The sequence below is a fragment of the Suncus etruscus genome, chromosome 1 (assembly GCF_024139225.1).
Source record: "Suncus etruscus isolate mSunEtr1 chromosome 1, mSunEtr1.pri.cur, whole genome shotgun sequence".
NCBI lineage: Eukaryota > Metazoa > Chordata > Mammalia > Eulipotyphla > Soricidae > Suncus > Suncus etruscus.
Genome location: NC_064848.1, coordinates 68,786,838 through 68,799,763, shown reverse-complemented (window position 1 = coordinate 68,799,763; position 12,926 = coordinate 68,786,838). Strand labels below are relative to the sequence as shown.

General features: G+C 39.2%; 1 protein-coding gene across 1 annotated transcript in view; it reads left to right on the top strand.

The window, feature by feature from the left end:
- The window catches only part of SMARCA2 (SWI/SNF related, matrix associated, actin dependent regulator of chromatin, subfamily a, member 2), a 240,963-nt gene that overhangs the window by 184,925 nt on the left and 43,112 nt on the right, over positions 1–12,926 (top strand). The window contains 1 exon segment of the mRNA XM_049774259.1: positions 11,491–11,708. Coding sequence (XP_049630216.1) covers positions 11,491–11,708 — 218 coding nt within the window.

The following is a 12,926-nucleotide window of genomic DNA, read 5'->3' as shown; positions in this document are numbered from 1 at the left end:
GAATTTTGCACCCAAGTTCTGAGGATTCATTATTAATGCTACTGGTAGTTATGACTTTAAATACTTAATGCTGATGATGTTTTGGGAAGACAGCACTAGCAAAGTTAAAGTGAAGAAATACGTCAGGTCACACAAACTAGCCAGAGAAGAGATTCTTGAGTTGTTGGTCATAGGAATTTAGCAAAGTCAAACTTAGGGACATAAATGCCAAAAGTAATTTAAAAGACTGTGGAAGATCCAGAGGAAGTTACTCCAACCAAAAATACAAATCCAAACTAAATAAAAACTTCACATTAAAAGAAATAAGGACCAGGGAGATAGCTCAAGTGATACATGCTAGCATTGTGAGGGCCTGAGTTAGTTCCCTGTTGTTTTTGTTTGTTTGATTTTTGGTTTTGGGTCACACTCAGCAATGCTTAGAGGTTACTCCTGGCTCTGCACACAGTGATAACTCCTAGAGGGTTTGAAGGATCATATGGGATGATGGGAATTGAAACTTGATCGGCTATGTTGCAAGACATGTACTACCTGCTGTACTCTCTCTTTAATCCCTGAGCTTGTTCCCGCATAGATACTCTTCTGGGCCCCAGAACCTCTCATCATCCAGCCCACTTGGTCAATCATTTTTTATGGTTCTCTTTGTACTTTCATACAAAACAAAGGCCATATTGATGTGTGACTAAGTTTTCCTAAGCTGTCCCATGTTATATTTTCATTTTTATAATTGATTTAATTTTATTAAGCAGAATTTGATCCCTTGTTTGCACCTGGTTTGGATCCTAAGCACCATCAGGAATGATCTCTGAGCACAGCAGGTACAGTCCTGTAAGATGAGGCTAACTACAACTCTAAACAAAGGAACAAGGTATTCCCCCAACCTCTTCTTTTTTTTTTTTTGTTTTTTTGTTTTTTGTTTTTTGGGTCACACCTGGCAGCACTTCTGCCTTGATGCTCAGAAATCACTCCTGGCAGGCTAGGAGAGAACCATATGAAATGCTGGGATTCAAACCACAGTCTGTCCTGGGTCTGCTTTGAGCAAGGCAAATGCCCTACTGCTGTGCTATCTCTCTGGCCCCTCTTCCTCTTCTTTGTTATGTAAAAGTCCACCTGGATTCTAGGACCTTCCTCTACCTTGGTGAATTTGGTTCTGTAGAATAAAGAGAAAGCAGTTCTGATTTTGGCTCAAGCAGACAGGACATGGCAGAGAGGCATTGAGGCATAACACAGGCTGACTCCAATGAATATCTTTTCTGACTGGCTTGGAATCATTTCTCCGTGTGCCATTCTTCTTCAGACCCATATGCCTAAGCCTTGGGTTTAGAAACTCAGTGCCTGGGGTGGTCTCACATGGCCCCAAAACAAAACAAAAAAAACCAGTCTTTCCTCAGAGATTCAACATTATTATTTGTGCTTCAGATTTCTAGAGTTTAAATAAGTTTAAAATAACTTATTAGTATATGATGTAGAATAAAATATTTTATCTCCGTGTCTCTGTTTTCTCATTGGTAGGATGGAAGGAATAATGTATCTCTGTTTTCTCATTGGTAGAATGGAAAGAATAATATCTCCAAGCTATGAGGATTATGTGTGCAAAACACATAAAGCACTGACTCCCTGGTGATGGAAGGGCAGAGAGAAAATTTCTCCTACCCCTCTATTCTTCTCCAGCTGGTCACAGCATCAAATTAACATCAGACATATCAGCAGACGTAACAAATAAATCTAGTTGGGGCCTGTGAGGTGGCGCTAAAGGTAAGGTGTCTGCCTTGCAAGCGCTAGCCAAGGAAGGACCTCGGTTCCATCCCCTGGCGTCCCATATGGTCCCCCCAAGCCAGGGGCGATTTCTGAGCACCTAGCCAGGAGTAACCCCTGAGCATCAAATGGGTGTGGCCAAAAAAACCCAAAAAAACAAAACAAAAAAATAAATCTAGTCACACATACAGGGCATATATACACATGGATGTATATTCCAGAGCTAATGAGACAAACTGAGAGTTTTATCCTGCACTTCCGAGAATGGGTTAGGGACCTGAGACTTAAAAGCAAGAGGAGGAGCTTGTCATATGCTTTGTAATTACATGCTTTCCTTGCCTATGAGTAAGCTTTATTCCATAGGAAGATTGTCAAGTCTATGGAATACCCCTGGTTTCTAATTTTCTATATATTGAAGATAGTGGTAAAAGCTCAAGCCTGCTGGGCCTTGGTTGACCTTAGGGTGAAATATGCACCTTTTAGGAAGGTCTGCCCTTTTCACTATAGTGCACAGTATAAGTAAGCTGGCCATTGCTGGTCCTGTTGCCTTTGTTTGCTGTTATGGTGATGATAGAAATGTCCCTGATATGCCTCATGGACACATGAGGCATAATAACACATTTATTTAAATGAAGGCTATTTTCTGTACCAGACAACCTTCAGTACCATATTTTCAAGTTCTTGGGTTGTCTCAAATGTCTTCTTTTCATAATTTGTCACTAGTGGATTTTCTTTGCATCTGCCTCAAACAGGACAATGCCTACCCTACTCTCCAATCACCCTTTCATTCAAATTTGATGTTTTTAAAACTCCCAGTGTGTTTTAAAATCAGGGTACTCATCTTGTGCTAGGGGTGCAGGATCTGTTGGTGCAGCCCAGATAAGAACCATTTATTTGGCTCTGAGGACTCTGATTCACCATTTGGCTTTATCTCCTAATGAAGTTCTAGTCATATTCTTTTCTTATTTGTCTCAAAAGCATTAAATTATTCTTTGTAAGTATTCAAATTATCCAACAGTTTGTTTACCTTGGGCCTGGCATTTATTTTTTAATATATTGAGCACCTCCAAGTAACATGTAACCCAGGCTCCCCAAGACACACTATTTAAGACAAGCAGATGGAATTCTGACTGTATTGTGAGTTGAGAGTAACTAGATAAATGGTCTCAAGATAAGAAGGCAAAAACATTTAATGCTCCATTGTTTCTTTAGCCTCTAACTCAGGGCTCTCAAGCTCTTTGATTCTGCCCAAGGGAGCTGTAGCATAGTGTGTGTCTAATTTTGGAGAACAATGGGGTCAGTATGTTATGTTTGGCATGTGGTAGGGTATAAATTATCATAAGCATTGGAGGGCCACACTCTGCTAAGTCGAAATACTCTGGTTTATTGGTGGGGGAGAAGGGAGTTTTGCACATCTGGCTGTGCTCAAGCATATTCCTTGCTCTGTACTCTAAGATCACTCCTATTGGACTCAGGGGACCATATGGACTGCAAGAGATCTGCTGTATTATCTCTGCACTATCTCTCTAATTCCCAAAGTCAAAATATTCTGAACAGAGTATTGTGCCTTTATAATAAATAATTTTGCATTAAAACATTATAATGTACAAAGTTATTCACAGTTAAGTTTTAAGCATACACTTTCCTCAGCATCACTTTCCTCTCTCAATATTCCCAGGTTCCTTCCCATACAACCCCTCCCAGTCTATCATCCATCTTTTAAAGTTTGGTTGTTACTGTTTGGGTCTTGTGATTTTAGTGTTGTTGACTCCATGGCTTGAATATTTAACTCTGTTCTTCCTTAATACCATTGATGTACCTGAATCCCCTTGACTCCTTCCCTATTATTTCTCATCTGTCTTTCTCTCCCTCCACTATTTGTTTGTTTCTCCTCACTATATTCTGGGGCCAAGGGTGATCTAGGCATCCCTTCTCTAAGTCATTGCATTTCCTCATGCAGGAATTGTATATTGTGCTTACTCCTGCCTCACAGTACTTGCTTGATCCTGTATCTCAAATACTTACACTTATGAATATTTTCTTCTTCCTAGTCCCCAAATACTTTTGCCTAAAACAATCTACTAATTTACCTTGTTTGAGTTGTGTATGTAAAGCCTTTGCCCCACTATTTTCCCCTCAGAGTCATAGCTTTCTATGCCAGTGGGGAAAGAGAGAGCCTTGGTTTATTTTTGCAAAAGTGATCTAAAGTTATTGGATGAGAAATTGAAAAACTCCCTCTACCAGAAATTCAGTTAAACTGGAACCTCATTCTTTCCCTTAATAACCACAGAATTGTACATTTCAATCCCACCCTCTGGAAGAGCTGGTGTGCAGCTGGCATTCGAGATCCCTGACAACCCAGTGGAAATAAAATATGAGGATCTGGACTAGGGAAATGTCTCAAGAGTTAGAGCCCATGCCCTGCTTGTGCAAGGTACTGAAGTTTTGAGTTTGATCTCTGTATTGGCCCTCAAAGCCCTTCTCTGCATCTTCTCACACTTTGGCTCAGGCAGCTCATTGCTAGATGGGTCCCTCGGGATGAGGGTGGGAAGTGTTAAGACAATCATCAGTGTTGCTTTGTTTTCTTATGAATTAAAATAAGTAATGTGGGTTTGTTGTCATGTAATTGCCCTACAGTGAAAAAGGAAAATACTAGTTTGCATATATATGTACATATATATATAAGGATATATACTATATATATATATACTATATATATTGATGACACAGAGAATGTACAATGGGTAGGGACTTGCCCTGCTCCCAGCCTATCAGGGTTCAATTCCCTGACATCCTCTATGATTTCCCCAAGCATCCAAGCATCCCAGTTGTGATTCCTGAGTGCAGAGCACTCAGGAGTGCAAAGGAGTATTTGAGACTCATTGGGTGTGGCTCCAAAGCAAAATAAAAAACATTTTTTTTCTTGAATATTTGAGGTATTTGTTTAACAGTGTTATAAAACTTATAGTAGCTAAGTCCTATATTCAGATATTTTCTTACATCATGGAGATTTACATAAGAACATTTGAATAACAGAAGGTTTGAGGGAAAGGCAAAAATCCTCTTATTGGCCAGAGACTTAAGGGCAGGTAGGGAGTATCTGCTGTAGCAGCAGGGAGATTGTGTCTCCCCCCAAAATAACAGCAGCAAAGCCCTTTTTAGTCATTGACCAGGACAAGCTTCAACATGCTGTCCTTTAAAGTAGTATAAGGATTGAGTTGGGAAGGCAACCTTGCAAGATTTCACTTGTACTGATTGCTGTGCATTGAGGTAGAAGAAACATGTATGAACTTGGAGTTGTTGGCTTTTTCCTTAATATTTAGAATATGGTTCTGCTCCCGAGGGTTTTGTGTGTGTGTGTGTGTGTGTGTGTGTGTGTGTGTGTGATAGAATAAGCATACATCTAGATTTACTGATGTAACGACCCTGTAAGTACATTTCAGCAAAATGCTGCCCTCACTGTCTCCTGCAACACTTATTAGTCACCCAAAACTGAAACTATTCTCATTAAACAGTAACACCCATGTTTGCACTTATCTACTCTACCTCCAGTAATCATTGCTCTCCTTTCTCAGATAAGTGGAATCATACAATGTTTGTCTGTTTGTCTTTTGGTGTCTGGCTTATTTCATCTTGGGGAATTTGGTTAGGTATATGCTTTTTGTTTTGTTTCCCCTTTTCTTTCCTTAAATGTTCCTTTTTAAAAAAATTTTTTTTGATTTTTGGGCCACACCCGGCGGTGCTCAGGGGTTACTCCTGGCTGTCTGCTCAGAAATAGCTCCTGGCAGGCACGGGGGACCATATGGGACACCGGGCTTCGAACCAACCACCTTTGGTCCTGGATCGGCTACTTGCAAGGCAAACGCTGCTGTACTATCTCTCCGGGCCCTTAAAAAAATATTTTATTGAAAACATTGTGACTTACAAAGTTTTCGTAGCTGAATTTCAGACATACAATGTATCAGGGCCAATCCCACCACCAGTGTCACCTCCTTCCACCAATGTTCGCAGAGTGTATTCAATGCTATCAACCCCTGCCCAGGTGTATACTTTTCTAACAATTTGCTTAGGTGGGAAAAGAGTGGTAATGATAATAAACTTGTAACTGCTTAAAAAAAAAAAAGCATCGGAGTGATAGTAGGGTATTTGCTTTGCAGGAGGCTGACCTAAGTTTAATTTCTGGCATCCCTTATGTTCCTGGAGCCCACCAGGAGTCAACTCTGAGTACAAAGCTGGGGTAAATCTTGAGCAATACTGGGTATGGTCCAAACTCTCCACCCCTCCCCCCAAGTCCCCCTAAATTATCATCTGAAGTTCTATGTCCCAAAATAGTACAGACTTTATTAAATCAAGTGACAGAAATGATGTGGCATTTTGATATATTTTATGTCTAATTTTATGTTGTTAAATATTCCTATCAAAAGAAAAATTTTCACTCACCATCTTAAATTTTCTAAAAAGATCTAACATTGGAGAGATAGCACAGTGAGCAGGATGCTTGCTGTTACTAAACAGAACGGGGTTAGATCTTCAATATCGTGTATAGTCTCCACTGCCCCCCAGGAATGATTCCTGAACAGAGTCAGATCTAAGCCCTGAGCAAGGCTGGGTGTGGCCTAAAAGAACTCCAATATAATTGAATAAAAATTAAAGTTAGAAAAACCACATTGAGGGCCAACAAGGTGGCTCATAGTAGTAGTATTTTGCCTTGCATGTGTCCTTGGTCTGAGTTCCATCCCCAGCAAATCTTTTTTTTTTCTCTTTCTTTCACTTTTGTTGTTGCTGCTTCAGTTGTGTATTTGTTTTGGGGTGCAAGTGGTATATTTACCTGTATCCCCCATTCCAGGTACTCAGCTGTTTCAGCCTCCCCAGTATTGTCATCAGAACTGATGCTTTGTGTCTGGGCCTCCTCGAAGCACTAATACAGACATGAAGTTATTAATATTGACACCCAATTTCTTGGGAGAGGGAGGAGCACAGACTGCGGTGCTGAGGAAGGGTTTACTCCTCCTGGTGGCTCAATGCTCTGGGATCATTCCTGGCCATGCTTAAGACCATGCCGAATCTAGGTCCAGGATCTGAGCAGGCAAAGCATGCCCTCCAGTACTCTCTCTCTCTTTCTCTGGCCCCACAGATAATTGTATTAATTCCCTGTCTTTCATCCTTAGCCCCACCCCCCCAACCACAGCAGCAGTAAGTGAGGGTTCTCTTCTGGAATCCAATCTAGAGTTCCTGAGGGAGGAGAAAGGACCAACCCCGAGAAAGAAAATGTCAGCCAGCCGAGATGCGCTTATCTGAATCTGAGTCTAAGTGTGAGCCTCTGGAATCTCCCATTTCTTACGCAAGACCCTGCCCTTGTATTGTTGAAGACGTCTTTTGAATTGCACCTTTTCCGTGTTTGTTTTTTTTTCTTTCTTTCTTTTCTTTTTAAAATGGTCTGTTCCACTGCAAGGGCTGTGCCACACTGCTTTGAGGATTCAGGGATGCCGAGGTGGAAAAGGCAACCCCCGAGAAACAATGCCCCGGAGTTGGCTTGTGGCTTTTTGTTTGCTTGTCCCTGTTTACCTATTCATAGTCATGGATTGGTCCCGGCTGCGTGGAATCGTGAAGTCATGTCTAATGCCACCTCATTTACACTGCGGGCTGAGAAGAACAAGGATCTAATGCCGACTTTCTGGACTGTGCCCGTGTTCCATTAAAAAAGGGCGTAGTGTATGTCAGGATGACAGAGAGGGACAGAACCGGACCCACGTGTGGCTGATTCCTGGGTCTGCCATGTGCTTTGCAAGATGCAAAGTGTTTCCTGTTTAAAAAAGCCAGCAATTCCTGCACGATCATCTCCTGCATTTTGTTCTCTGAGCCTGCAGACAGATTTCTTAAGAGCAAACTGAAGAAGGAAGCAGTCTGTATTTTCTTTTCTTTTTTTTTTTAATTTATTTTTTATTTTTTTGAACAGCCAGTTGTCAGGAAAATATATTCTTTAAAAAAAAAAATTTTTTTTTTCCAAAAGAAAGAAAGGAAAAGAAGGGGGGTGGGTGGGTGGAAAGGTTGCCATCCAGTGGAGAAAGGCGTAATTCCCAGCTCCATTCAGGAAAAAAAATTAAAAAAAAAAAACCAAAACGCAGGCTGAAATATGCTTAACTGTTTTAACTTGGCTGGGGATTTTTAATCACCAAAAAGGGTTGGTGGTGTTTTTTTTTGTTGTTTTTTGTTGTTTTTTTTTTTTTTTTTTTTTAGTAACATCCGGAGCCAAAAGAGTGCCGTGTGCCTTTAAGGAAAGAAGTGCCTCTCCAAACTTCGCTGTAGTTGTATCTCACCGTTTGGGTAGGAAAGGAAAGTGTTAATGTCTTATTTGTACACTTTTTTTCCCCCCCCGACTTCCTTCCTATTCACTTCATTAAATCTAGAGGCAATTCAGCCATGGGAGCCGTCTGTATGTTGAATTAGGGCTCGCACTCTTGCGCAACACGTCACCAGTCGGAAACTTGGGGCTTTGCTTCTGTGATTTATTTCATTATTGTGCTGGTAAAAGGTTTGGAAGGGAATTCTTTTGGGGGTAGGACTTGAGCGTTGTGTAGCAAGTTTTTTGTGCCCCTCTCCCCGAGCACTGAGTTGAGTTAGTTAAGCCAGTCTGATAAATATATATATATATTTTTTATATAAATAAAAGAAGTTTGAAATGTCCATGATTTTTAACTTACAGGGAAGAGTAATCTATACCCCACTTTTTTTTTTTTAAATGTGCAAACTGCACTGGGAAATATTTTAGTGAGTTGATTTCCATTAGAAAAAGATCCTTAGAAATCCCTGAACATAAAACACTGCATATGGATGTGTTGGGGTCTTTTGGGGAGGAGGGAAGATGTTTTGTAGCTCTCTGCATTCCTGCATAAAACCTTAATTTAAGGGGAATAATGGTCAGTACTTTCTGTGTTTCCTTGTGATCCCCCCCCCAACGAAATTTAATAGGAATTTGCACGAATTAGCAATTGTAATAAAAAATGGGTTCACGAGTTCCTTTTTTTTTTTTTTTTTTGCCATTGGGTTTGCTTCTTAGTTACTTCCAGATTTAGAGATTTAAGACCAAATATCACACAAGTTTATGCTTTGTACTTTTTTTTTTTTTAAAGAATTAAGGGTGGGGGTCGGAAAGAATGAAGGGTGTTGTAAGAGTAGAAATATCCTTTTCACAACTTCCCTCTCCATTTATCCCACTGAAAAGAAAAACAAAGAAAAATTTTGCAGCAGCGTGAAACTGAAAGTGAAGTGTCACAGTTGTTCGTTCGGGGATTTTCTTTAAAGAGAAGAATAACATACTGTATTAAATATTTGAACTTGAGAAACATGCACATTGCTTTTACTTAACATGCATTTTATGAAAGGAATTATTTTATTAAGAACAAAAAAATCATCTGCTAAGACTGCTCCCAAACCATGCAGCCTGTTATTTTAAAAGGCACTGAAATGAAGCTTTAAATAAAATGAAAGCCTACCTTTAAAAATTTTTTTATGAAATAAATTTAAATATTAATTTGCTTTCATGTTCACTTGATTGTGAAGGTGCGAGTTTAGAATCAGAAACCACCTGAGCTAAAAATCTCTAATTCTGCTGCCTGGAATAATAAGGGGGGGGCAAATATGATAAGTAGTTGTCAATATTAAAACAGGCTGAAGGAGGAAGGCTTCGGGCCTTGTAGTAGGTTAGAATGAAACAGCAGATTTGAGTATCCACAATCCTTTCAGTATTAAATTTTCAGTAAAATAAAATTACTTGTATATGAAAACATAGCCTTTCCCCAGCTCTCTTTTTTTTCCTGATCAGCTGATGAAGAGACTAGCAGCTCGCTGCTTTGCTGGCTTGTTAATTTTATCCCCACTAACTGTGATATCCGATAGCCGGCCTGCTGATAGTGGTAAGGTAAATATCCTTTTTCGTTGCCGTCTTGAAGATTCAGTAGAACTACATCCCAGGCATGTGTAGGTGTGTAACACATCAAAAGCCGGTGTTCTCCGTATTTCTGTGTGCAGCTGGGTGCTTGAGGAGAGCATTACCATTAACTGTTGACAGCCTTGCATGCTATATTTATCATTAGCATGTTCAGCCTCCCAGATTTGCGGGACAATTTCTTTTTTCTTCATCTTCGCTTAACTGCAATGTGTTTAGCTGGATAGTGGGGTGTCCTGCTTTTAGGCATATGAATATTAATGAAATAAGGTGGAGGGTTTTGTTTTTTTGTTTTTTGCCTTTTTTCCTTATAACTTATCAGATCTTGCCTCCTTCATAGTTGGTTATCTGAACACTCTAGGATCGTGATGGAAATTGTCTTTTGATTATTAAGGCCTAGGCTCAGACTATCCCTTAGGATTCTGTCTGTGTGCATGTTGCTTCTGTGGGTTTGCACATTTGAAAGATGCATAGAAAACATATTTTTTAAAGATCCCACTGGCAGTTTTTAACATGCCAGGTTGTTTTGTGTTCAGCACCAGGTTTTCTTTGCAAAACCTTTCTTTTTCAGGACGCATTGTACACAAGTGAAAGAAATTATGTCTGAGCTGTAATCACTCTTTATATTGATTGTTATACTCACATGATCATAAATATTAGCCATGTTTGGTGCTGTGGAGAAATGAAGGTAATTGCCTTATGATTAGAGCTCTTTCAGCTACGAGAAAGGATTGATTAGCATTTGCATACTGGAGGCAATATTGAGAGGCAGGAGGAACAAATAACAACATCAGATATTTTGTGTGAGAAAGCAATCTTGAAATGTAATTTAAAGGTTTCATTTTTTTTTTCTTTTCCATGGTCCAATTTTCTTTTATCTGTTTAATTTTTTTTTTTTGTAGTATTTTTCCCTCTCTATTTTTTCTTAAGTTTCGAGATATCAGGAAAAAAAGTTTAAACTTCTGGTCTGTCACATGGATCTTTTAGCCATTTATGAACAGGTTTCTTTCATACCTGGTTGTTTTTATAGCTATTTTATTATCTCTCTGCATTAGTGCTGCTGGCTCTGGTTTAAAGCAAGCGTTTGCAGGTAATTGGAAAAAAGTGTTTGTTGTTTGTGTGTGTGTGTGTTCTTTATCGGATGATTTAAGTGCATTTACCGAGGAATGTGGCTTTGTGCTATCCTGTTTCCTTGTTTATTAATTGCTACGTTAGAACAAAATCTGGAAGGAATTTTGATTTATGTTGTGAATCATGAATAAATTGATGTGAAATTTTAAAGTAGAAAAGGTCAAAGCTTATATGATCGTAAGAATATGTATCTAGGAATATTTTTTTTCCTTTGCCTACCCATTTGTGTGTGTGTGTGTGTGTGTGTGTGTGTGTGTGTGTGTGTGTGTGTGTGGTTTATCATCCCTGCCCCCCTAAAGTATGAGACAGTTAAGGTCTTTTTTCATATACAGAGCTAAAATTTCATTTGGATTCAATTATCTCCAAACACGTAAATGTCATATATCTTTTAATGCTTGCTTTTACTATTTGATTTTTGAGGCCTTCAATGTATTTTGCCTGTGAAGTAGTCCTAGGTTAAAAAGAGGCATTTATCCAACATGGTGGTCTTCCCTTTTTCTTCCAACTCCACTGATTACTGTTTAGTTCTATTTTAATTTATATTTTTTGCGAGTGTCATCTTATTCTAATTATTCAAACTGTTATGCACTTTTTGTCTTGGTAATTTTCTTGTCTGGACTTTTTCTACTACCCTACCCCACCCCTCCACCCCTCACTCACAGGCCATTGAAGACGGCAATTTGGAAGAAATGGAGGAGGAAGTACGGCTTAAGAAGCGAAAAAGACGAAGAAATGTGGAAAAAGATCCTGCAAAAGAAGATGTGGAGAAGGCTAAGAAGAGAAGAGGTCGCCCTCCAGCTGAGAAACTATCACCAAATCCCCCAAAACTGACAAAACAGATGAATGCCATCATCGATACTGTGATAAACTACAAAGACAGGTGAGTGCCCCCTTTCTTCACCTGGAATCATCTGTCTCAAGAGATAAGTAGTATAGCCTGAAGAGCAAGATTTCTTAAGGCTTAACAGAGGTTAAGGTTCTTTCTACTTGGTGTTCATGGCTCTTGGTCCAAAGTTCTCCATAACCTTGAACCATGTTCAGAATAACTGGAATTGCTTTTTTGTGTGATATCTTACCATATGTTATTTTTAAGATATTTGGAAATGAGAGTTTAGATTTTTAAATTGTATATTAAAAAAAAACACAACAGTAAACCATAGAAAGATTCTTTCTGTTTTGTTTTGGAGCCACACCTGGTGATGCTCAGGTGTTACTCCTGGCTCTGCACTCAGGAATTACTCCTGGCAGTGTACTAGGGGAACATATGGCATGCCAGGGATGGAATCCAGTCAGCTACATGCAAGGAAAATAGCCCTACCCACTGTACTATATATCTGACCTCTGTAGAAAGATAAGGACCTCTTCGAAACTCAATTTTGAAGAAAGGACTAGTAATCATGATGTGAAATAAAATGGGTTTGGAGGATTGAGTAGTTAAGCAAAATAGAAATCTAGGACATTTAAGGTAATTATGTCATATTAAGACATAAAAAATACTGTTTTCCATCTTTTCTACCATTTCATTTGAATTCTGAGTATTTGGTTGAGTCATCCCAGCTTTCTTTTTTGCTGTTTTGTTGTTGTTTTGTTATTTTGGGGGTCACAGCAAGCTGTGCTCAGGGTTTACTCCTGGCTTTATTGTCAAAGATCAACTCCTGTGAGACTCAGACCTTATAAGCTGCTGGAGAATTGAACCCAAGTTAGCTGTATGCAAGTCAAGGACCCTACCCACTATATTCTTTCAGATCCCATCCCCCACTTACTAATAAAACTACACAGAAATACAGACATATTAAGGCATATTTACCCCTTTTTTTGTAGACCTTTCAAAGATGAACTTTGAGAAATCTATACCAGACTTATTCCCAAAACATTTCAATCAGTGAGTAATTATTATTTGGAAACTAAAGCGAAGATGTTTGAGAATATTGATCAATTCTATATAATGGATAAATGGGTTCAGCTACATTTGCCTTAGTTGGTTTAGCTTGTTCTTGATAATCACTTTGATGCAGTTTTAATAAAAAGATCACATCTCATCCGATGTGAACAATTGATAGGAACCACCACGAGCATTTACTTCTCTAAATTGCATGCT